The 26,695-nt window shown below is 41.6% G+C and overlaps 1 protein-coding gene across 8 annotated transcripts in view; it reads left to right on the top strand.

Moving 5' to 3' along the window:
• The window catches only part of Dtnb (dystrobrevin beta), a 340,951-nt gene that overhangs the window by 288,273 nt on the left and 25,983 nt on the right, over positions 1-26,695 (top strand). For 5 of the 8 annotated variants that reach the window (XM_010604848.3, XM_010604849.3, XM_033763149.1 and 2 more), the window contains 4 exons: positions 7,051-7,136; positions 7,924-8,037; positions 10,709-10,805; positions 16,740-16,760. In XM_010604848.3, coding sequence (XP_010603150.2) covers positions 7,051-7,136; positions 7,924-8,037; positions 10,709-10,805; positions 16,740-16,760 — 318 coding nt within the window. Of the gene's footprint in view, positions 1-7,050; positions 7,137-7,923; positions 8,038-10,708; positions 10,806-16,739; positions 16,761-26,695 lie in introns of those variants that run through there. The other 3 variants (XM_010604850.3, XM_010604846.3, XR_002024739.2) reach the window with 2 other exon arrangements.

The following is a 26,695-nucleotide window of genomic DNA, read 5'->3' as shown; positions in this document are numbered from 1 at the left end:
ATCTTTCCCCGGGCCTGAAAGCTTCCTTGACTTTTAGAGGCATGACCATATTGCCTTGACTACAGAGGCTCCAGGATGTCATTCTGCCCTAGAGAGGTAAGCCTTCCTTGTAAGCATCACAGTGCTTATTTGACTTTCAGATAATTGTAGTTCTGGCTCTGCTGTTTATTAGCTTTGTACATAGTATATAATAAGTTTTTCAAGTGAAACTGAGTTATAATCGACATTTATAGAGCTATACCCTGTATTATATCATTAAAGCCTTACTACATCACTTTCAATAAATACTCCCATTTTACAGACAAGAAAAGTAAAGTGTAAAAAATAACTCAGTCATTTGTCCAGTAAAGAGCAAAGCTAGGAGTCCTAATTAGTCACCTGTTTCCATAAACTTTATTTTAGAACTTTTAGGTTTACAGAAAAATTCCAAAGATGGTGCAGAGTTCACTATATTCCATATCTAGTTTCCCCAGTCATTGACATCTGTTGCATTTGATGAAGCAGTACTGATACAGTAAGTAACAGCCTTTGGGGGTGGTGCTGGAAGTGGAATCCAGGGGTTTCACGCTTGCTAAGCACACACTGAATTGTATCCCCATATCCCTTAGATTTCTCTTAGCTATGACAGTCTCTCTGACTTTCCTTGCTTTTGATGACCTTGACAGTTCAAAAAGGATTAGACATAGCTCTTAATTGGGAATAAAGTGTCTCATGTTTTTCTTCCTTGAGAATGGGGTTATGGGTGTAGAGGGGAAGAGGTAAAACAACATTATAGCAAGGACGCACATAGTGTGGTTTGTCACTACTAATGTTGCCCTTGATCATCTGGATAAAGTAGTGTTTCTCAGGTTTCTCCAACATAAGGTTACCCTTTGCCCCCTTTCCACGCTATCCTCTTTGGAAGAAAGACAATTTGTGCAGACCACACAGAGATGGGCAGTTAGGTCCCATCTTTTTAAAGGTAGAATATGTACGTGCATTATTTGGAAGTTCTTCTATATGGGAAATTTATTCTTCCTTATTTATTAAATTAGGCATTTATGTAGAGCAGTGTTTTTATAATGTAACTTGAGAGGTTTTTTGTTGGTTTTTTGGTGCTGAAGATTGACCCCAGGGCCTTAGGCTTGCTAGACAAGCACTCTGCTATTGAGCAACATTTTCAGCCCAGAAGAATTTTTTTTTAAATACATAATCAGATTTCATATTCCCCTGATGCAAATCCTTCAGTGGCTTCACACGACATTCAGAGTGAACAGGACCCCCCAGCCCCGTATCTCAGAGACCCTGTGTGACCTAGGTGCCCCAGCCTGTCCCTTTCCTCTCCATCACTGCTGCCCTACAGCAGGGCCAGCGGCAGGCCTTTGCACTCGTCCTTCCCACCGTGCGTGCTCTTCCCTCGGACCTTTTGGTTTGCTGCTGCTTTTCAGTGATCTCTGAGACCTATCAGAAACTCCTCATTGAAAAGAGCCTTCTGTCCCGATCCACTCTGTTGCATTATCGTGTATTTATTCATCCTATGTATCACTGCTGACATGAATGAATGCTCATTTCTCGGTTTCCGATCTCTCCCAATGACCAGTAAGCTCCAGTAGGTGGAGACTGCCTGGCTCACCAGTGCAGCCCCAGGGCTGGAACAGTGCCTGGCATATAGTAGGAGCCCCATAAATGAACAAGGGAATGTCCAAGTGGTATGGTTTGTGTCTAGATGTCGTCCCCTTCCCCAAAAACCTCATGCAGGGGGAGGGAGGCTTTTCCAAGGGGACTGCTTCGAGATGTCTGATGCTGGGATCAAGGCTGTGTGATTACTAAATCGATCCACTGATTGGTTTGGCAGTTCTGTCTAGAATCAGGGGTGTGAGTGCTACACTCACCCTAGGGAGGGTAGCCTGTATAAAATACAAGAAACAGAAAGAGAGCTAATGTGCGCTCGCCTGCCCGCTTATCCTGGACTTACTCCTCTGCCGTGCCGCCCTGTCTTGGAGCCAGCTGACTGGGCCAAAACCTCTACAAACTGGGAGCCAAATAAGCCTTTTCTCCTTTAACTTAAGGTGTCAGATATTTTGTCTCAGCAACAAGAAAGGTAAGAAAACAAACTTAAATTTTTGAAAGCAGTTGAGAGGGAGGATGAGGAAAGGAAAGAGGACAAGAAACATAAGAATAGAAAAAGTGGAAACAAAGCTTTGTAGATAAGGGAAGAGGTGTTGAAGGGAGGGGAGGAAAATGGGGAATAGAAAGAAACAAGATATTATCACATGTGGGTACAGATTCCTTAGGGTGAGTGTGATCATTATGTGTATCTAAAATGCAGCAAAATTTTTTAAATGCAGAGAAAAAAGGTACAGGGAAGGTCAAAATAAGACCACCTGTGACTAAGATGTGGCCCTGTTGAAGCAGAAAAAAACCCAAAATTGAAAAGAATCTCAGGTCTCTTCAGGCCAGCATACAGTATCTTAGAATTCCATTTCCATGTTACTCCCTTCAGTGTCCTGGCATTTTAGGAAGGGAGGCCTGGACTTTTTTAGTTGTGTTTGTGCGGAGCCCGTCATGTTTATGGTGGTGAGTAAATAAACTCAGCTGCTCTGGTTTTTGTACACTTGTGTATTAGTCCATTTTCAGTCTCTATAATGAAATGCCTAGGGCAAGCTAACTTCATACAGAAGAAGTTTATTGGCTCGCGGTCCTGGAGGCCCAAGGTCTAAGGGCTGTATCTAGTGATCACTTTGCTGAGGGTGTCCTAAAGCAGTGCTGGCATCACACAGCAAGAGGCAGGGACATGTGGTGTCTGCCCTAGAATAAAGTAACCAGGCTCAACCTTCGTGACCATTAGCTACTGTTGATCACCTCCTAGAGTCCCACCTGTGGACACCATAGTTACCACCTGCTTTAATACTTCACAGTGGGGATTAAATCTCAATACATGAAGCGTTCAGAGATGCATCATAGTAACCTGGCTGTACTTAAAATTTGTGTGAGTGAAATAAGGCTGTGTTAGACACCCAGGTGTGGGAGTTCTCCCTGTTGGTCTATCCAGCTCCTCACTGCTGCCTGCTTTATATTTGAGTAACAGTGCTTCCAGGAGCCAAAGAATCTTACCTGCTTGGGACTATATTGGCAGTAGCTTTTTTTTTTTTTTTTGGTACTAGGGATCAAACTCAGGACCTTACGCTTAAGCTTGTGAGGCAGATGACAGCACCACTGAGCTAAATCCCCAGCCTGACAATGATTTTTTTCATTAAGTTTATTGGTACATTTTAGGTGTTCATTACAGTTACATTTATTGTTGGGATCTTGTACCTTTACAAGATGTATCTTGGTGCTTATTTTTTCCCCATTCCCCCGCCCTCCCTTCACTCCCTCCACCCTTCCCAATTTACAATGCTTTTGTTTCCATTTTTTCCTTTTCTCATATTTTTTCTTTTCCCTCCTTTCCTTTCCCCTACCCCTCCTACTTCCAGTACTCTTTAGACCTTTTCTTCCTGTTGTTAGTTATACATTTTGATCCTTACTTACACTTTTAGTTTTTCACACCAGAGAAACTATCCAGTATTTACATGTGTGTCCTGTTTATTTCACTTAAGAGTATGGCCTCATTGTGCATCCATTTGGCTATATAAATGTCTAGTTTCTCGTTCTTTATGGCTGAGTAGTATTCCGTTTTATTTTTTTAAAAAGCACACACACATTTTCTTTAGCCAGTCTCCAGTTGATGGGCAATTGGGCTATTTCCAAATTTTAGCTATTATGAACTCTGCCACTGTAAACATGGGTGAGCATATATTGCTGTAGTATGATTCTTTTAATTCTTTTGGGAAGATACCCAGCAGGGGAATACCTGGATCAAATGGAGTTTTTTGACATATCTCCATGCTGATTTCCACAGTGGTTGCACCAGTCAACACTCCCACCAGGAGTGGAGCAAGGTTTGTCTTTCCCCACAGCCCCTCCAGCATTTGTTACTGGTTGATTTCATGATAGCAGCCATTCTTTCTGGGGTGAGGTGGAATCTCAGTGTTGTTTTCATCTGCATCTCTCCAATGACCAGTGATGCTGAATATTTTTTCATATGTTTATTTGCTATTTCTACTTTGAGAAATGCCTGTTCATTTTAGATGCCCATTTTTTAACTGGGCTTTTATATTTTGGGGGGTCTAACTTTTTAAGTTCTTTATATATTCTAGAGGGCCAGGGTCTTGGCTCTTTGGCACCGCACCTGCCTCGCAAGCGCAGGGAATCTGAGTCCAAAAAAAAAAATCATTGCATATTCTAGATAGTAGTCCTTTGGAGGAACAGCTGATAAAAATTTCTTTCCACATAATAGGTTGTCCCTTCACTCTTGGTGGTTTCTCTTGCAGTGCAGAAGCTTTTTAATAAGATGAGATACCAGTTGTTGATTCTTTGTGCTAGTTCCCGTGCTACTGAGGATTTGTTCATAAAGTCTTTTCCTATGCCAGTGTCTTCAAGAGTTCTACCTAATTTATCTTCCAGCAAGTTTAGTGTTTCTGTTTTAATATTTAGATCTTTAATCCACTTTGATTTTAGTTTAGCACATGGTGAAAGATAGGGGTCTAGTTTTAATCTTTGGCAGGTTGAAATCCAGTTTTTCCAACACCATTTATTAGAGAGGCTCTCTTTCCTCCACTGAGGATGGATGGTTGGCTCCTTTGTCAAAGATGAGGTAGCTGAGTGTGTCCCAACAGTGACTCTCGATCCTGCACTAACCTCTGCTATGGAAGATGCCTTGGCTTTGCAAACACTCCAAACTGGAAAGATTCCTTAAACATTTCCAGTGAAATATTAGAGCTTTTGTTTGTCATATGAAACTGTGCCTTTCAGAGCTCGTTCCTCTTCTACAATCTCCATGTTCTCACTCTATAGACAGACTTTTTACTCCAGTTTTTAGGAATTACAAATCTATTCATAGCCAGATTCAGTCTCAAGCCTTTTTTCTGAGGCTCAGCTTGGACTCTTTAAGACTCTGAATACAATACAGCAAATTTACTCAGCTGGCTGCTGGACCCTGCTTCTTTGGAGGAAGAAACTTTGTTTTTTCTTTGAAAAAAGAAAAATATTTGGTAATCTGGTAAAAATCCTCCCACCTAGATTTGCTGTGCTGTTTTACCATTTATTTAGAAAACACCATATGAAAAGAGTTATTTATTGAATCTTCAGGCTCTAGGCAACAAACAAGGTTTCTGTTTCAGTACATTTCAGGCAGAACCAAGAATGCAGAGTGAAGCACAGTCATCATAGAGCCTCGTAGATGTTTCCGTTCTGGCTGCTCAATAAAAAGGAAACCATCTTGTCATCCCTTTTCCCATCATATTTTCTTTGTCTTTTTTTTCTCTTAGTGGTACAGGGATTGAACCCAAGTCCTTCACAGTAAGCTGTATCCTCAGCTCTTTTTTGATATTTTGAGACAAGGTTGCACTAAGTTGCCCAGACTGCATAGCTAAGGTATTCTTAAACAAGGGTCAGAGACATCAGTGGATGTACAAATCACATCCACATGCTTTCTCCCAGGAAAATGCACAAGTGGCCAATAAGAAGCATATTCATATTAAGGAAATATAAAATGAATCCATAAGATACCACTTCACACGCACGAGGACAGTGGTGGTGAACCTATGGCACACATGCCACAGCTGAGATGAACAGTACAAGTGTTAGAAAGAATATGGAAAAGCGAGTGCCTCACACACTGCTGGTGGGAATGTAAAACAATGCAGCCACTTTGGAAAACAGTTTGGCAGTTTCTCAAGAGAAATAAGACCCAGAAACTCCACTTCATACTCAAGAGTAAGAAAAATCTGTCTCTGGCCAGGTGTGGTGTGCATGCCTATAACCTCAGCCCTGGGGGTAAAGGCAGGAGGAACACCAAGAGTTTGAGGCCAGTCTGGAATACATATCAAGACCCTGCCTCAAAACCAAAAAATTTATCTCTACACAATGTTCATAGCATTATCCAAAATAGGTGGAAATGTCCTGAATATCCATCAGCTATTGAATATATAAAATGTGACATATATATTGTGGAAGATTATTCAGCAATAAAAAGGAATGAAATATTAATGAAACAGCATGGATGAACCTTGAAGATCTTTTGCAAAGTGAAAGAAGCCAGACATAAAAGACCACATATTGTATGATTGCATTTATATGAAATGCATAGGATAGGTAAATCCATAGACATGGTAATGTCAGAGGGTGGAGAGCGGAAGAATGACTACTAATGAATGTGGGGTTTTGGGGGGATAGTTAAGATATTCTGGAATTGGTGATTTTATAGCCTCATAATTACACTAAAACCCATGTATTCCACACTTCAAAAGAATAGATTTTATGGTATGTAAAATAAATACACAGTCTTTTAAAGCTCACCACTAGGAATGCCCAGCTCACTGGAATGGTGAAAACGACTGCAATAACAAGTGTTGACGAGTGTGCAGAATTGGAACCTTCATTCATTATCAGTGGCACTGTAAGATGGTGCAAACGCTGCAACAGTTTGGCAGTTCCTCGGGTGTTTTTAAATTCAGCATTACCATATAATTCAGCTATCCCATGCCAATATATTTACCCAAGAGAAATGAAAACATATTGACACAAAGATGATAAAAGTTCATAGCAGCTTCATTTGTAATGTCCCAAAGCTGGAAACAGTGAAATACTACTCAGCAACAAAAAGAATAAAAAGAAACTACTGATTTCATGAATGAGCCTCAACAACCATGCTAAGTGGAAGTCTAAAGCGAAACCTTCATGTTGTATGATTCCATTTCTGTGAAGTTTCTAGAGAAGGCGAACTGAAACCTTATCAGCAGTTGCTGAGTGGCGGTGGCAGTTGACAAACGAATGTGAGGGATTATTTTATGGTGATGGAAAGTATTCTACACTGGGCTGTGGTGGGTGGCTGCACAACTTTAAATTTACTAGGACTCATTGAGTTGTACTCTAAAATGGATGGGTTTTATGATATGTAAATTATACCTCAAAACAGCAGTCTCAGACTCGATATAGGTAAATCAGAAAATAACTCTCTCCCCTCTTTAGACTCGTCCTCCCACTGATGTGAGCTTTAATTTTGATGCCAACAAACAGCAGAGACAGCTCATTGCAGAATTGGAAAACAAGAACAGGTAAGAGGGCAGAAGTTGAACCCTTTTTTTCAAGTCCAGAATTTTCTTGAGTGTTTGGTTCTTGTTTTCCTCACAGCTAGATAACTTTTGACCACACAGGAAGATCCCACAAGTCCAAGCAATGCCCTGGACTCTTACGTGGTACATATGCGCAGGCTCTTAATTCTGATTGTCCAGAGTACTACTCTCCCAGGTAGATCCTTTTTCCCAGCCCCCACTCCCACTAGTGTGTCCTCTCTTGGGATTCCTTTTTCCACTACTTCTAACAGTGTTTTGTTCTGTGTAGTAATCTTGTCCTGGCCCAGTATAGTATAAGTGACGAGCCTCTCATTTAGAAAACCTCTCTCATTTAAAGGCATGGAGATCTTGTGTAACATGCAGGAGAGGAAAATGGCCCCTGGCCTTTGGTCAGTTGATGGGTCAGGAAGCGAGGAACACAGAGAAAGCCTCAGAAAGTTGGCTTTGGACCTGGATTAGAGACTACAAATTCTCTCTTCCTTTCCTCCAGAGAGGAGCAGAGTAGATGAAGCATTCAGGTTATTGTTTTTCTTTCCTGGAGATTTTTCAAGTTCTAGAGAAGAGTGTTTTGAAGTTTTTCTACCAGAAAGGATTGTTTTTGAGGAAATGTAAGGTGAGGTGCTGTTTAGAAAGTATCCATTCCACATCTTGGTCCTTTGGAAGCAATCAGTGAGATTGGTATAGGAGCCGCTGCGAGGGTAAAAACTTGTAACAGGAGAGCAGGAGCTGGGAAGTGTAGGCAGCCGTTTTTTTGTGTGTGCCCCAATAGAGAGATCCTGCAGGAGATCCAGCGCCTCCGCCTAGAGCACGAGCAGGCCTCCCAGCCCACTCCTGAGAAGGCCCAGCAGAACCCCACATTGCTGGCAGAGCTACGGTTGCTGAGGTAAGCAGTGATACTACGCCTCTAAAGTTTACAGTGGGAATTTATAGCTCAGGAAGCCAAATGAGTCGGGTAGAATCTGCTCGTCTATACCCAGTCCTATTAGCACATACTGCTGAGTTCCATCATTAGTCACCTTGAGAACTTGAGCTAAGTAAATATAAATCTCTCTCAGATCCATGAGCAAGTGGGCCAGTGTCTGCCATTGTTTTGAGATGACATCATGCTGCCATTCCTGTTCTGTTGTGAGGACATAATCTGACTCCAGAGACTTGTCAGGAATAATTCTTTCCCTTGCATGTGAGTTTGTGCTTCTGGCACTTCACAGTCAGAGCGGAGGCCACCAAGGAGCATGTGTGCTGTGCAGCACCTGTGAGACACAAAGCCAAGGCGGAGTCGCACCATGATTGTGCTACTTTTCCTTTTCCACATCTGCACAAATATAGTGTCTCAGGGATGGAGAAACTAAGGAGAACCGGGTGTAATAGCACACACTGTAATGTGGCTAAGGCAGGAAGGAAGGCTCACCAACCTAGGCTACATAGCTCCAAGGCCAGTCTGAACTACATAGCAATACACTGTCTCAAAATTTAAAAAAACTAAGGACAGAGGGTCATCATGGGAGTGGAGAGCAATGTCAGCTTCCAGTTTTACGCTGTTTGAAAGGGAATGGAGACCTCTTCCCAGAAGAGCATGACGTGAATAATCTCTTCTTTTTAGGCCCTTGTCCACCTTTGAATGTTGTATCTATACTCTTCTGTAAGTAAAGACATTGTGGAAACCAGAACTCCAGATTCCTAAATACTTGTAGTATTTGATAATTTGACATCCCACAGTTGATCTGTAATGAGCTGTCATCTGGGATTCTGCATAGCTGAATACTTTTTTTCCCTCTCTCGCTTCCTTTCGCTTGGGTCATTTGGCCTGCTCAATCATGATTTATTTTCCTAGAGCAGTGATGGCGAACCATTTAGAGCTTTCAATGGTAACAAGCAGCTGGCTGCAATAACATGATATAGATTCACCACCACTGTCCTAGAAAGTGGAGATTATTGGGCCAGGGATTTAGCTCAGTGGCACCGCACCTGCCTCACAAGTGCAAGGTCCATCCGGGCATGGTGGCGCACGCCTGTAACCCCAGCACTCAGGAGGCTGAGGCAGGAGGATCGCTGTGAGTTTGAGACCAGCCTGGGATACATAGTTCCAGGTCAGTCTCAACTACATAGTGAGACCCTGTCTCAAAAAACAAGTGCAAGGTCCTGAGTTCTATCCCGGTACCAAAAAAAAAAATTTTTTTTTTAGATTATTCCATAGGTATCCTAATAATTTACATTCATACCATCAATAAGTAACTCAAAGAATTTAAACTATTCAGGTGAAGATCAGTAGAGATATAGAGCTCCCCATTCTCCTAAAAATTCATTTTAGTTTCTAAATTTAGTTGAGCTGAAGTTTTGGCTGCTCTGTGGTTCACTGTCACACATTTGGGATGTTGGTATTGTTTGGTGTTACACTAGAAAAAATGGAGAAAACATGCTGATTCAGGCAGAGGGTAACTGAACTGTCACCACAGACATTTTTTTTTCCCTAGCTCAGCTCAGGCACATGTGACTGTTTTATATCTAAAAAAGCAAAAACTGTCATCCACTACTCTTAACTGTTGCTGGAACTGAAGTTGCCTGAGGTGCTCAGTTAAGTTGGAAAGATCTAAAAAAATCTCATAGATTTAGTGGGTACAGGGCTGAGTCCAGGGATGTCATGTAAGGCAGCAAGAAGTAGAAATTTGATCCAAGCCTAAGGGGGTATCTAAAGCTTGAGAAATCAGAGAGCAGGTAATTTCAAAAGGCGCTTCTATATCATGAGGAAAGGGGAGATGTTTAATGAATGTGCTGGAATAGTTGTCTGTGCCTATAGGCAAATATATGTGAGGCCTTCTACCTCAGACAAAAACCAACACCAGACCATTGAAGCATGAAGACAAAAGTTTAAAACTAGAGGAAAACACAGAATTGCTTTATGATTTTGGAATAGAAAATAATTTCTCAGAACTTTGGTTATGCAGTTGGTAAATCTTCCACATTAATATTAACTTTTGGGAGGGAGCAGGGGAAAGTAGATTTAAAAAAAGGATTGAAGGACTAGGGAGTTAGCTCAGTGGTTCTGCTGCCTGCCTTGCAAGCATAAGCATAAAGTCCTCAGTTCAATCCCTGGTACCAAAAAGAAAAGGAATTGAGATGTGTTATGTATGTATAACAAGTCCTATATATGGAATGTAAACATTATTTAATGCAAACATACACTGATAAAAATAAATTTTAAAGCATTACCTTCTGTTTATCAAAAGACACATAAAGGGCAAGATTCATTTGTAGGTATTCAACAACCTTATGAATCATATACAGTGGTATTCAGTTTACAGACTTAATTTGTTTAATGATTTTGGGGAAGATGGCAGCATTTGTGTTTGTGTGGGGAAGATGGCTATGGTCATGGTCAAGTTTGTCACCTGATGAGATTGCAAGTGGAAGCAAACTGTTGCCAAATACTTTTGTTTGCAAACCAAAGCATTTGTGAACTGAGGTATTTCTGTAATATGAATCCGGCAACTGCCAATACCCATCTGGCATAATACACCAACAAATCTCTTTTCTGATGAGTTCTTCCCCTTATACAGGCAGAGGAAAGATGAGCTGGAGCAGAGGATGTCTGCCTTGCAGGAGAGCAGGCGGGAGCTGATGGTCCAGCTGGAAGGGCTGATGAAGCTACTGAAGGTAAGAGCGAGAGCCTCTCTGGTCTCCTCCTCCCACCACAGCCTCTGCCGCTGCCTGGGTCTAAATCTTTGGCTGTCAGGCCTAGAACCAGTTTTCAGGTAAACCTCCATAAATGTGGCCTATTTAAGTAGTAAAATTACTGAAATTAGTATAAAGCCTGATTATAGGAAAATTGCTAAATGGAAATAGGGTAATGTTCTTGAGTAGTTGCTTTTATAAGTAAATAAAGATGTTGATAGACAGGGTATTAGCTAGGAATAAATGAACAATATTTTTCAACTACTCAAAGTTTCAGTTTTCAGATATTCCCTCCAAATACTTCACAAATATCAAGTGCCCTATGTTAATAGGTGTACAGAGGCAAGCTGCATTAGAATGTTTACAGAGATACAGAACCAACAGGATTTATGTAAATTTAGAAAAGAGAAATGATTATGAGAGTTGGCTCATTCGGTTACGGAGGCAGCGAAGTCCCAGGATGTGATCTCTCTTAGCCGGAGACCCAGGAAAGCCCCGGGTATAATCCCTGAGTGCCTGCCACCCAGAGAGCAGATGGTGTGGCCTGCAGTCCAGAGTGGGCAAGGAGAGTCACTGGGATAAGCCTGGAGCTTCTGCATCTAAGGCAGGCAGAGGCCAATGTCCAGCTCCAGGAGAGAAAACATTTACCTTTCCTGTGCCTTTTTGTTCTGTCCGTTTCTTCAGTGGATTGGTGGTGCCTGCCTACATTAATTTAAGTGGATCTTCTTTTCTTGGCTAGTAATTCCAATGCCAGTCTCTTCTGGAAACACCCTCTCCGACAACCAGAGATAATGTTGTACTATTTACCTGGATATCTCAGCCCATTCAGGTTGACACATAAAAGCGACCATCACACAAACCAATTCTAAATAATAACCTTACTAGGAATAAAATAGCATGTTAGCAGTAGGTTTAGTATATTGGGACCTGAATAAATCCAAAATAATACAGGTTTTTCTGTTTGTTAAAGGGCATATTACAGTCCCTTATCCTAGAGTAGAGAAAGGTATGGGTGGCATTGAAATGTCTGCACCCAGACAATTTATTGGCACTAAACAGGAATATTTTCCTAGTTATAGGGTACAGGACACCTGGCGTCATGCTGTAGGTTTCCAAGGACTTGCCTGTCAGTGCTGTGAACACACTGCATTTTGTAGCAAGACACTTACTTAGTAGCCACAGCAAAAATCACATGTGGGAGGCCTCAAAAGCCAGACCAAAGGAGTAAACTGAATGGTGTGATGAAGAGCAGTCATTGAAGGTTTTAAAATACAAGTTTAGCCTGCCTCGCAAGTGCAGGGTCCTGAGTTTGATCCCTGGTGCAGAAAAAAAAAAAAAAAAGGTTTAGAAGCTGGGTGCAGTGTTGCACATCTGTAATCCCAGCACTTGGGAGGCCAGAGGCAGGAGGATCACTGAGTTCAAGGCCAGCCTGGGCTACATGGTGAATCAGGGTCAGCCTCAACTACATAGTGAGACTCTCAATAATAACAACAGTAAGTTTAGGAGAATATTTGCCACAAGTTAAAAAGGGAAAAACTAAAGTATAATGTGAGACTCATGCAGTCACCCAGACCCAGGGTATCAAAAGTCTAACTAGGAATGGGAGCCCAAGAAAGTAGCATCTTGGAGGTTTCTTTTCAGCCTCTATATTTTAAAGTAATCCCTTGGTAATGAAGCTGGTGGGTTCTGGCAACCTGGATAAATACTGTGTTTGTGCTTTTAACTGACTTTTGATTTCTTCAAGACAATTGCTTCTAGTTTTGAGCCGAGTTTTTGTTTTTGTTTTCCTAGCTTGGTCCTGGGCATTTGAGTTGTTTTGCATGGACATTTTGGTGCACTAACCCTGTTAGCAGGATTCCCCCTCAGAAATGTTTTATATCTAACTGAATGTGGTTGAAAGAAAACCTTATCAAAATGCCTGGTCTGTATCCCTCTAATAGTTGTCAGGTACACAGCTAAGTGACTCGGTCACCCACTCAAAACAGCCGCAGTGCATATTCATGTATCTGGCCTATGTAATTCCTGGACATGCGGGGCACTGGAAGCCCTCTGAGTGGACTTGGTACACCTGTGGGACAGGGGATGATAAGGGATGCCTCACCCTGTTCCCTTTCAGAAAGTGGCTCTCAAACATAACCCACACATAGATAGGAAGATACCCTAGTGTGATTTTGTTTTACCTTTGAGGTAAAAGGTCTCTGAAACTGAAGGGAAGTCAAGAGTGCATTTCACCTAATTAACACGCTGCACTTTCCTTTCTGTTCAGTTGTCCTTGGTCTTCCTCACAACTGCTGCCTCTGAGCTGCAGGCATAACCACTGTGACCTTGGCATATGTGACACTGACCTGTTTTCAAGGGCTACGCAGGAGGAGTTAGTAGCTGGAACACTGACCCCGAACCCTAACTTTCTCTACATTTCTAGCTCTTATATAATTTCAATAAAATAAGCAAGATCCTGCCAACCCATTTCGTAGGAGCCCTGCCAGGTTCTTAAATGCCTTTTCATTTATCTAACTGATAGGCCGAGAACATCCAGACCTAAAGGAGCAATTTGCAAACACAAACCTAGAAATGTGTTTTTTTTAGCTACCGAATTGAATTCACCTTTGAAAATACAATGCATGTGGTGTCCAGCTTCCTAAAAGAATTACAGCACAATTTTAATTTGTATATTATATGCATTCTGAAAGGTCATACATAAGAATCAGCGATTTCTATTAAAATCTCAAAGATATTTCCCTACTACTAAAAAAAATTCACCAATCCATAATGAAAGTACACTTTAGAGTCCTAATTTTAATTTCAAGGGATTGTCCTTCACTGATGTTCAGTCTGCTGGCATTTAATTTGCTCATGAAACAGCTGTAAGCAGTTTGTCAAATGGACAGTCAAACCACATGCTCTGGGAGACTCATAAATTAAAATATATCAGTAGTAAATTTCCATTTCACAGGGAGTTCTTTCATTCTACTACTTCAGTAAAATATTGTGCACTCTTATCTTTGTATCTCAAAACCAATAACTTAAGTATATTAAAGGGAAACCTTTGTGTAGTAATTCATTCAACAAAGTCTCCCGTTTTCTGGAAAAGGCCAAAAAAACTAACTGTATGTTTATATAACAGAAATGTATTGTGTTCCAAAGTGTCCTGTTGGGTGTTTGGTGAACAGTGGTGAGTGAGTGAACTCAATTTCTGTATCCAAGGAGTATCAGGGACTTTCTTCTCTTTTTTTTTTTTTTTTTAGTGATAAAATGTAGACTGATACTCAAGTACCCATATATCTGTACATATCTTTTCCTTGCATTTTTCCCCTGATTAATGAGTTTAAAGATAACATTTACTTGATATAGAATGCTTATGTGTTGGTATTTTGGTTTCTAACTCATACTCCCAACATTTTTCTGCTTCATTTTTCTCAGACTGCTTTTGAAATACACTTTTGAAATACTAGCTAATTTCTGCAGTTTTGAATTTCAGCCTTAATACAATTGTTTAACCAGTTAAAATGTAAGTTTTTATATAGATGACTACAGCAGCTATGCCATTATGTGGCCAGGCATCCTCCATTTGGAAGAGATTCTGTTTTCAGGAGACATAAGCACATCTAGGTTTGTACTTTATAATGAAGGTATTATGACTCCCGCAAATCAAGTTGGCACCACCCCTTGTCATCAGTGTTTATTGATCCCAGTTGATCAATTGATAACAAAAAGGTTCTGAGACCTTATATCTGATGTTTACTGTGTTGACATAGCTTTAGGCCTTTAAGGCCTTATCTGAATAACTTCATGAGTCTAAGTTATACAACACCATCATAGATAACACTTTGTCAAAGTCCACCTCCCACCACCATTGACGGGAGGCCTCTGAGTCCTGAGAATGCTGGCCTGTCCACCATTGCATCCTAACAAGTGTGTGCACTGCAGATCATAATGATTTCATGTCTTTGGACAAACATATAACAGAGTCACTGAGTGTGCAAGCAGAAACATTGCTGTCTCAAATATCCCTGTTCTGTAAACTAAAGCAGTGTTATCTCTAGGACCAAACCTGGGGAAACAGTGAAAACAGGGAGGTGTCCTAGAAAGAATTCTAAGAAAATACATACTTACTGGTCTTTTGACCTCAGATAGGATTTCAGCTTGTGAAGATTGCTCCATCCTTCCCTACCAACTCAATTTCCATTTCAGCACCTAGAGCCGGCAATAAAAGCACATTTTAAAATTGTTTAATCATCTCGTATGGCTGTTTGCCTTGCCTAGTGAATATAAGCAGTGTCCTCCCCTAGAGGGAATTCTGGCTGGGAAGGGAGAGCACTTCCTGATTAGAGCCCAGCCATGCTTGCCAGGTGCCAAGGCAAAAAGACTCTTAACACGATCTTCAGGCTACACTGGTGCTCAGGGCCCTCTGCCTGGGCTCCTGGGGGTTGGGTTTGGTCAGTCTGCTGACAGCTGGCTTTCATTGTGAACTGTACCTTTCTGGGCAGAGCCAGCGTCTCCTTGTGGGATTTTTTTTTGTTCCATTTACCTTAATATTTGTGTTCGTTTAATTTCTAGTCCATGTCTTTCCTTGCAGGAATAAAAAATGTTTTCTCCAAGTTTTTGCTTACCCTCTCCCTTTTACAGTTCCTTTGATTTACTGAAATCAGTCTGCCTTAACACCCAGACCCACAGACTCAGAGAGCAAGAGCACATATCCTTCCTAAGACTCCCTGGACCTGTGGTCAGTGGAGACTTCCTGTGTACCCGGATGTAGTTCAAGTAGAACTGCTGCAGTCGCTTTATGACTTAAATACTGGAGTAAGGAGCAGAGGCTCTGCGCCCAGTGACCCATGATGCAGCACAGAAACAGGAAGCAACGCGATTTATTAAAAGACAGAGTAGCTAAGAAGCAAAGGGCAAAGGAGAGAGGAACCTAGAAGTGTTTATTTCCTCTTTTTTTCTTCTTTTACAATGTGTGATGGTGCATTCATCTGGACAGTCAACTGTAGTTAACAAGTACCTGCTCTGCTATCACTATAACCATCACTATAAAGTTCTGAAAGTTCTAAAAGACAGAGAAGTTATCTTAGTTTCAGTGTGATGCATAAGAATTACTAAATAAACCTGTGTTAAATTAATGAAAAACAGTTTGAGTTCTTTTTTGAAGGGCCTTACAGGATCCTGAAACACCCTCCAACTTCCTAGGGGAAGAGGCATGCATGTGTGTCCCCAAATCAAAAGACAAAACAGCCTATAACCAAGTGGAGAGGATGCAGTGCCAACATGTTTAGTGGACAGAGGGGACTAGGAAAGAAGAAAAGAACCTCTGATCAGGTGGAACTGCTAGTTGGAATTTAGAGCAACGGTTCTCAAACTAGGACGGACGCGCTCTAGGAACACAAGGCTGTGTCCTAACCCGGAGCCTCCAGTCAGCCAGTCTTGGGTGGGGCACAGTTTGCATCTCTGATGAGCTCCCAAGTGACACAGCTGCAGGTTTGTGTTCCACACCTTGAGGACCACTGGCCCCGTACCTGTCTCCAAACATACGGTTGATGAGGTAGTGCATGATGAAGTAGCCGTGGTTGAACTTCCTCTTTCATTTTACCTTAAATAGTTACTGACCTTAGATAAGCCAGCCTCTCAAGACCTCTTTCATCTGTAAATGAGGAAGTTCTACCAGATGCTTTCTAAGGTTGTTGTATTTTGTTTTTTTCTTTTTTTCTTTCAACTCTAGAGGTTAGTGCATTGGATTAACTGATTGAGGCAGACCCCTGGCATTTTGATCGTCTAGTGGATAGGGTCTTTTTAGCTCAGGACACATGGGCCTAGCCCGTTTGCCTCATTTCTACTAACATTGCTTCCCAATGTTTGCAGTGATGGGCATTAATTTCTCTCCTTTTCTCCTCTGCCTTTTTTCATCTTCAACACTTCCAGGAGGAAGAACAAAAGCAGGCAGTAAGTGGACTTCAGAATTCTCCACTAGACCTTCACCCCTGTTGCATGCTGTTCTGTTCCCCATGTGAATGTTAACATTCCTCTTTTCTCCGCACCACATCATCTCTGAGGAGCAGGTTGTGTGTAAAATCCTCAGGAGTTCCCTGCATGATCCTGTTTACCTAGTGCAGCATGTGTTTACTTGAAACCAGAGCTGGCTGAATTTTTTTTTTAATGCACATCTGTTGTGCTTATTTAAATGTGCATGATTAGCCAGGCTGTCTTTGCATTTTCCTGCTGCTATTTTCTGCTGCTTTGTGTCTGAAGTGATTTTGAATTCCTTAAAACAACTTTCAGGGTGGTGGAGGTGACCTCAGGTCTAAATACTATGTCGTGAGGGAATGAGCATGAAAATGAGTGGTCCTTCGGATAACCTTACATGTCCTACCATCTCGAATAGGCTTTAGGGTTCTCTGGCTCCTCCAGCCGTCTTAACAAAACGACTGGTGACAGCTGAAAGACCGACTGCACCTAAAGTAGTTAACTGCTCTGGCTACTCCAGGGGGAGCTCAGGGTTTCTGAACTGCGTGGCTGTTATTGCATGATGTTTAAGGAAGGTTGATGTTGTTTTTGTTTTTCTTGATACCCATTAGCCCACAGAAAAAAATAAACTGAGGACCTGTCCACAATGCCAGTATCATTTGTTTAGGTAACATAGTACAATTCTCAAAGCATATGTTTTTATATAAGCTAAAGATAAATTTTAGTTTATCTCAGATAAAATGAAATTCAAGAGAGATAAAAAATGTTTAATTTGGGGCTGGGGATTTAGCTCATTGGCGCTGCCGCCTGCCTCGCAAGTGCAAGGACCTGAATTCGATCCCTGGTACAAAAGAAAAATGTTTAATTCAAAAAATCACCATTTTAGATGAAAACAAATGTTATCTGTGTTTTAGATTGAGACTAAGGATATAAAAGGTTATACTTGTGACCAGCAGGTAGGATAGTGATGGCATCGTAGAATACAGGGACAGGGAAGGAAAGAAGGAGATGGTTATTGAGAGGAAGGTACAAGAAGGGGGGTGAGGAGAAACTTCTAGAAGGTATGGGAGAAGATAGGATAGGACCTCAGAATCAAGAGAAATATCAGTGGCTTTAATGTTATCAACAGTTGGTTTTGAGACAGGGTCTCACTGTGTAGTTCAGACTGCTCTGGAACTCACTGTGTAGCCCAGGCTGGTCTTGAACTTGCAGCAGTCCTCCTGCCTCAGCCTCCCAAGTGCTGGGATTACAGGCGTGCGCCACCACGTCCAGTGGTTTTGTTTTGTTTTTGTTTGTCTTGCTTTGTCTCCCTGACTCAGGTAAAGCTTCTCTCTTTGATTTTATGCCACTTCTGCATGAATGGGTACATTTACCTGAGTAAATCGGAGAAAAGCAGGATGGAAAGTCACGCTAACCTTTAAATGCTTCTGTCAGGAAGTCACACATACCACGTCTACTCCATTTCAAGGGCCAAAGCAAGTTACATGACCATGCTTAACTTCAAGTGGGTGAGAAAGTATAATCGTCCAGTTTGCTTAAAAGTAGCAGAAAAGCGTCAGGGATTTAGCTCAGTGGCACCACACCTGCCTCGTAAGCGCAAGTGCTGGTAATGCCTCACACAAGCAGGAGAATGAGAGACCGGATTGGAGGGAAAGTAAAGACACGTTTACCCTTCCATCTCCCTTCTCTCCCACTTCCCCGACAGGCTCATCCCCTCATTACTCAGTCTGCCCTGCAGCCAGTCCAGGGCCACCACACATGTACTTGCCGCCCACCAGTGCTCCCCTCCTTCTTGTCCTCCATGTATGCCACAGAAGCACCTTACAGCTACAGCCACTTACTAGGAACTGACTTCCAGCAATCTCCCAAAGTAGCAGCTCCTTCTGAATGTGCCAGCTTGAAGTGTCAAAGTGACAAGTTGTTTGGGTTTTTTTGTTGTTGTTATTGTTGGGTTTTTGTTTGTTTGTTTGTTTTTTGGTACCAGGGATAGAACTCAGGGCCTTGTGCTTGTGGGGCAGGTGGCAGAACCACTGAACTAAATCTGTGGCCCTAGTTTCCGTTTTTTAGGGAATCTCAATACTGATTTCCATAATGATTGTATTAGTTTACATTCCTCCTAAAACAACCTCTCCAACATTTGTCATTGGTTGATTTCTTAATGATAGCCATTCTTTCTGGAATAAGTTAGCAATCTCAGTGTTATTTTAATTCTTTATCACAATATCCAGCCACCTCTGTTAATTTGGGAGGAGAGAATGCAGTGTAATTGGCCTAGTAATTAGTTCTCCAGGAACAGAATACTGTACTGTTATGATCAAAAGTAATCCAGATATCAACCTGGCAATAGAAAGTAAATCAGCAACAGTAATAATGTCAAAGACAAACTGAATATTGACATACCATAAAAACCAATAATTTGCCAGGGATATAGCTCAGCAGTGCAGCACCTACCTGGCAAGCAGATGGCCCTGAGTTCAATTCTTGGTACCAGGGGGGAAAAAAAAGAAAAGAACCAGTAATTTACTACCTTTAACCTTAGAAAAGTGATCTATGATTGTAGTACAAACACTAAGACAAACCAAATATTGACATATAAAATATGTTAACTATACCTTCACTAATAGAAAAAAATTCAACTAACTATTTAAAGATTATAATAGTAAATATAGAGGGTATGGGGAACAGGAGAATGAAAAAGACAATTCTGAAAAATAAATCAATGGAAGATGAAAAAGAAGAAAGAAAAGTGAGATAAAGGATCCTTTTAAGGAGTAAAAAGAAAGTGGTAGAATTAGATAAAGATAACAGAAAAGAATAAACAAGAGAAAGGGAGAACAAAGAATGATTAAAAATTAATTAATTAATTAAAAATTAAAAGGAGAAAAAAGAAAAAAAGATAAAATCCCCAACACCCCCCAAAAATAAACCAATGAAGAAGAAAGAGAAAAAATAAGCCACCCAGTTTTTTTCTATGTATTTTTGAATGAGTGGTTTCTTTCCAAAATCTCCAGTTTTGGAATCCAATAAGTCATGGTTTTCTCTGCCTAGCTTTATGTGCTATGAGTTTTTGAGGTGCCCTCCTGTTCCAGAGGCCCCTCTGTCCATTCACCTTAGAATATGGTAACTGTCCAAGCTGAAACATGTCTTTGCTCACATTGGTAGATGGGGAAAGCAAGCAAACCTGTTGTCTGTAGACAGCCATTTCTGAGGGCCACATATGCCTGGCCTGGCTTTTTACCATGGGAGGTGGGGCTCCATGTCCTTCCCAGCCTGAGCTTAAACTCAGGGTACCTGTATCTAACCCACACTCTTTCTCCAGTTGTGTCTCCTATGGCTCCCTCTCACCCAGTCTCTGTGGGAAGGTGACACTGGGATCCCTAAAGTAAAGTTAATATTTTTCAGTTATCGTGAGGCTCCGTCTTAAATAACCAACCCTTTCCAGAAATGGCATCTGACTAAACATTCTTTGGCAGTATGGCAGACACTGTACTGGATTCCTTCCCCATTTGTTGCCTACCATGTGGAAGGAGTCACTTTCAAGGTAAAACCCCATGCTGCTTTTGCAATTTACAATAGCCATGGGCTTTTCTTGGGGCTAGTGCTGCTGACCTAATCCATTGTTCCACCTTGGATCTCTGACCCCTCTCTGGACTCACTTTGTGTCTGCAAAGACAAGTTTCCCTCCCTGGTAGTCAAGGTAAACTTCCAGGCTGCTTTATTCTTTTCTCTGCATTCTGGTCCATTTTTCTATCTTCTTTGTAGCTTCTGGTTTTCTTATCAATTCCTCAGTTTCCTCCCTTGGATTTTTGTTTTTTGTTGTGGTTGTTGTTGTTTTGGGTTTTTTGTTTTTGTTTTTTTGGTACTGGGGATGGAACTCAGGTCCTTGCGCTTGCAATCGAACCACTGAGCTAAATCCCTGGCGTTGTTTTGGTTTTTTGAAGATTTTTTTTTTTCTTTGCCAGGTTGTCATTTTCCCAGTTTCTGGATTCCAGGTCCTGGAGAGGCTGAATTTCGCCACTGATTGCTTCTCTGCTATTTTGGTTCCTTGCTCTATTGATTTAGGAAGAAGTATCCTGTCTATCTCATAGGCTTAAAAGTTGGACCTACGCAACACCCAGTTCTGAGTTTCCAGTTTGTATTCAATGACAGTATGATTCAACACCATTTTTACTAGTACAGCTGAAAAGCTGTAAAGCTTTAGAACTAGACCTTTTGCTTTAACACATTCCCACTGACTTAAATCACCAATGGTACATGCACAACTGTCCCAACTGGTGACTTGTACCACCCAATGGGACTGCCCCATGCTGCCCAGTAAGACAGTCATGCATGTACCACTAGTGGTTCAGAGCTGCCTGGCAGTGAGACATGAGAATTATGACACCATCATGAACATGTTAACCCATATCATTGTTACATGAGAGACAATTCCATGAGAGATGAAGTGTTTAACACAGAGTTGGTTGTAATCCTTTCTTCTTCCCGGGCTCTAACTGGTATAATTTCTTCTCTATCAAAATGCATTACCTGCTGGGCATGGTAGCGCATGCCTGTGATCTCAGCAGTCGGGAGGCCGAGGCAGGAGTATTGCTGTGAGTTCAAGGCCAGCCTGAATTACAGAGTGAGACCTTGTCTTAAAAAAAAAAAAAATACCTTATTGGTAATAAAGCATTCCTAAAAACTTCTGCAGTGAAGAATATACTAGGTATTTTTTCCAAAATTGGTTCTATAAATTCAATATAGAAAACTTTGTGTAATCTACCCTCTTGCTTCTTCTCTTTTCAGGAATTTACTGGTACTGTTACTTCTAGGACACTACCCACAGAACACTTTTGACATCAAATATGTGGGGCTTTCACACCAAACAACTCTCCCCTGGTTGTCCTACAGTTAAATTCAGTTCTGATGCTAAATAGCTGGCGTTCACCCAAACTCCACTGGATAAGGGCTCATGTCACAAGACTGACCCCTCCTTCAGATGCCATTCACAAGTAGTGAGTCCCAGGTTACCCACACTTTCTGATGTGGCCGCAAATCATGACCCCTTCCTCAAGTTCAGTAATGGCTAAAATGGCAAGGGAATACCGTACTTACTCTTTTGGGTTTATCATAAGGGATACAAATGAACAGCCAGATGAAGAGAGGCATCGGGCAAGGACCAGAAGAGTCCCAAACACAGGAGCGTCTTTCCCGATGGTGTTGGGGAGTACCACCGTCTGGTGTGTGGATGTGTTCCCTCAACAGGAAGCCCCTTTGTTTAGGGCTCATGTGGAGGTTCCATTCCCTAGGCACGGTTGACTGAATCATTGCCTCCTGGTGATTAACTCCATCCGCAGTCACTCTCCCCTCAGAGATCTGGTGCAGGCTGAAAGTTCCAGTTCTTCGGTCATACTCGTTGGGCTTCCTGGCACCCATCTCACATCCTGCAGCTGTCTAAGGGCCCTCAGCCACAAGTCATGGGATTCACATATAAAAGACACCCCTAACATTTGGGCAATTGCAAGAGTTTTAGAAACTGTGCCAGGGAAGGAAGATGAAATGCATTTTTTTATATCACAACATCACAGGATTATTTCAGCTTTGGGGAACTTGAGAATAATGGGTAGTAAATTTAAAAGATTTGATCCTAAGGGCTGGGGATATAGCTAGGGGTAGAGCCATGCTTAGCATATACAAAACTGTGGGTTAAATCTCTAACATAAAAACACATCTCTGATACCAGGGTTCTCTCTCTAGCCTCAGCCACTTTTTCAGTGCTTTGAGTACAATAGTACCTCACTTGTCTTATTTCCTGTGTCTTTCCATTCTGCCTCCTCTTCTCTTTTCTCACATCTAAGGGCAGAACTGCCTGGTTATTTTAGTTAAGACTTCACTGAGTGACTCTTCAACTCATGGTTTACTTCACAGGAATTAGATCAAAGTTGAGTCAGTTGATCAGGCTCAGGATCATCAGCAGATTGTATTTAAATGAACTGGTCTGCTTTCTTCACTATTGTACTCCCAGCATCTAGCCTAGCCTGCTTTTCAGGAGATACTCAATAAACATTTGCTGAATGAAAACCAGTATTAACCAAAAGACTATGGGTTAATAGTTGTACTACTTGCAAGGAACATAACTGGTTCAAGAACTAGTAGCAGTGATTTTGCTCAGTGTATTCCCACATAATAGATAGATCCATTCAGGAACTAAATTATGGCTTAGAAAAAAAAATTTTTTTGAGACAGAGTCATACTTTGTAGTCCAGGCTGGCTCTGAACTCACTATGTAACCCAGGCTGGCCTCCAACTTGTGATGATCGTCCTGTTTCCAAATACTTCCAAATTTGTAATTCCAAATACTGGGATTACAGGCATGCACCATCATGCCTGGCAAAAATATCTTTGTAAGCAGGAATAAAAAAAACAATTTTCCATGTTACTAAAAAGATAGAAACACAACCAGTCATGGGACCACACACCTGTAATCCAGCACTCATGGAGGCTGAAGTAGAAGGATCACAAGCTTGAGCCCAATTTGAGGCAATTTAGTGACTTAGCAAGATGCTGTCTCATAATAAAAAGAGCTGTGTGTAGCTCCATGAACAGGCACTGGGTTCAAGCCCCAGTATCACACACACACACACAGAGAAACACCAAATTTATACATTAGTATTACTACTAGCTTTATTATTAGTTCTATCTAAAGAACAGATACTGATGATACGAAATAAAATCAGTTTTTTTACCCCTGATAATCTATAAAATACAGAATATCTATAGTTATATCATTTGATTTTTTTTTTTTTCTTATTCACAGTACTGGGAATTGAAAGCAGGGCCTAGGCACTGAGATATATGCCCAGACTCCCTTTTTGAGATAGGGTCTTGCTAGGTTGCTCAGGCTGGGCTCAAACTTGAAATCCTCCTGCCTTAGCCTCCCAGAATGCTGGGATTACAGATATCATTGAAAACATTTTGAACACCTTACAGTAAAAGCCCAATGACTGCTGTCAGGAAGGTGGTTGTGGAGTAGGTCACCATGTGCAGAGGACACAGTAGTGAAGTGATAGGCTGAGCAGGTACTTCCTGATGGTAGTGAGGTAGCTGCTGGTGCACTTGCACCTTGGTCTACTACAGTTGAGATCAGCATCCCCAACATAGCCTACAAAGACTTCAGATGTATAAATCCACTCTTAGGAAATCTCAGTGTCACATCTTCCCAGGTGACTCAATTCATCACAAAACTTTGTGCTGGATCGCCAGCACCCATGGCAAGGAGTTCCATTTACTCATAAAGAACAAGTTTCTTTGTTCATTTCTCTGATCCCTCCTATTGGAAGACTGTTCCATGTAGTATATACAGAAAAGCATCAGGCTTAAAGACCAACCTTGGATGGTAAACGTTATGTAAGGATAGCAAGCTCCCAGGTTAGTGGTGGGTGGTGATCCAAAGGGTAATATAGCTCATGCTCTGAAAATAACATAATTAGAAAAATCATGGGGCTCTGCTATGAAACCATGAAAGGAGCTTCCCTTTCCATGGCAGTCAGTTGGATGTCAAGTTGGATCTTGCTCTCTTATTTCCAGGACCCAGACAGACAGCCCACTTCAGCTATACTCCAGAAAGCATGGTTTGGGCTGATTCCCACAATCTCTATTTCTGATCATGACTCCATCAAATATACATATCACAGAGGAAGATCACTCACGGTCAGCCTAGGAGGTTACCCACAAACCTTAGGAAGCTAACTTTGTAAGTTTGAGACAAAGTGCTTTCAAAAATATATAACAATAATAAAAGCCTCATGTTTGTCCCTTAAAGATACAGTTGGTGAACTCCTTGGTGCCAGCCTGCCTCATGGGTCATTTTCCATCCTGTTTAACCTTTAGACATAGTTTCTTAGTAAGTGATTGAGATTCACATGCTTCTTTGACATAGAAGCCTGAATCTTCTTCCCAAAAAGCAAAGGCTTGACATTCATTCATCTTTCAGCAGTACTTTACTACGTGTATTCAAGGCAATGAGCAGAGCCTTTCCAAGGATTAAAGAGAGAAATACTACACAAATACCACTCGGAAATAGTACAAAAGTAATTTTATGGTTGATCCAATACCCTCCCCAACTACAGAGCACAAGCCATCCCATTGTCATCCCATATCCCAGGCCGAGGGACCACCCCCACCCTCTTGAGTTTGCCGGTTGCTTGGCTGTCTTTCAGTAAATAAAGAATGGTGTACTGTGTTGCATGACCGTCCCACAAAACTTCAGTGTGGGTCTCGGGCCTGTGCTGTGCACATAGGCTATCCACCAGGTCTGTGCTCACAGGGGGCTTGTAAAAGTGCGCTCATTCATCAGTCTGGACACCTGTGCTCACTATAGGGCCCGAGATGTTTATTTTGGTTTTCCAAAAGCACAGAATATCATTATAATATTAAAAGTATGTATTTGTATTTCAGCCCCCCCAAAAAACTGTAACACATTCACAGGCTGAGACTATACAGCAAAACGAGCCTTTCAGTTTGCACTCCCGGTATCCTCTCTATCTCTGTGTCTGTTCCTCTCCCTCCCTCTCTCTCCTCCCCTTCCCCTTCCCCTTTCATCTCTCCCCTCCTTCTTTCCTTCCCCTCTCTTTCATGGGCATTGAACCCAGAACCTTGTGCTTGCTAGGGAAGTACTCTGCCTCTGCACTAGACCGCTTGTTATCTGTTACTTTTTTATTTCTTTCCTGTGTTATATTTCTATCCTTTGTCTCCTGATCAGAATTCATGCAGCACATGAAAACTATGCTCCAGGGTCTTTAGGAAAATTCTCTCCACATCAAACTAAAGCAGTGCTCTTTCCATAGAAAAATATTGAATTTCTCAGACTTATTATCTCACCTGGAATACAACAGTCTGAATCTCAGCCAAGCATTAACAGAAAAGGATCAGCAGAAGATGACTTCGCGGATTGGAGTCTGAGAACCTGGTAAACGGAAAGATATCGTTGGCTGAAGAAGTGAAAAGAGAGATGACATGGTTTAGAAAGGAAAGCATCTAATTTGGGCACAGTGATTTACATAGAGCAGCCAAGCAGTTAAGCAAAAAGGTCTGCTACAAATATGGAGATGTGCAGCTGAAACTCTAATGGGAAAACAGGGCTAGCAGTGTAGATTTGGAAATGTTCAGCATAAAATCAGGGTTAAAACCATAAACATGATCCTCAGGGACAACCCAGAGTAAACAAGAAAAGGCAGTGAAAGAAAGTAGGAGGTAAAAATTGGGGGTTTATTAGATACCCAGAGAGCTTTAAGAAGGATCAAGTACATAAGCCCTTGGATTTGACAATAAGGAAGTTATCAGCAAATTTGTTATTTTTAAAAGTTGGTACATTTTAGATATACATAATGATAACAGGGAATTTGTGCCTGTACATGAGAAATCTTGCTTCTTTGTTTCCCCCATTCCCCGCACCTCTCTTCAACCCTCTTTTCCCCTCCTTATTTATAAAAGCTTTGTTTCCCTTTTTTTCTTTCTGTTCTCTTTTTCTTCTTGTCCCTTCCTTTCCCTCCTCTTCCCTCCCTTGCTCCCTTTCCCGTTTGAGCATTTTCTCCATGCATCTGCAGGTTTGAGCTGCCCTTCCCACACCATGAGCTGGAGCTCAGAGAGAAAGCACCACTTGCCACCTCCCTCTTCTGCATTAAGGTCTCTGTCTTTGCTCTCCCCATGGGCTTCAATTCTCACTTTAGATCCTTGCTGGTGCTGAGGACCCAGTTCCCTCCTTCTCTTCCTCACATTGCTGTATTCCAGCATCTGGACACCAAATCTCAGAGAGGCTGTTTTTCTGCTGTTCACCACTCTGCCATCTTCCTGGAAGTCCCAGCAACTTCGGCACTAAAATTTCATTGGAGTAGTACAATGCAGACAGTTCTGAAAAATTGGCTTTGTCTCATCCA

Source organism: Fukomys damarensis, unplaced genomic scaffold, assembly GCF_012274545.1.
Source record: "Fukomys damarensis isolate Sample0158 unplaced genomic scaffold, DMR_v1.0_HiC HiC_scaffold_2, whole genome shotgun sequence".
NCBI lineage: Eukaryota > Metazoa > Chordata > Mammalia > Rodentia > Bathyergidae > Fukomys > Fukomys damarensis.
This window is presented reverse-complemented; position numbering and strand designations above follow the sequence as displayed.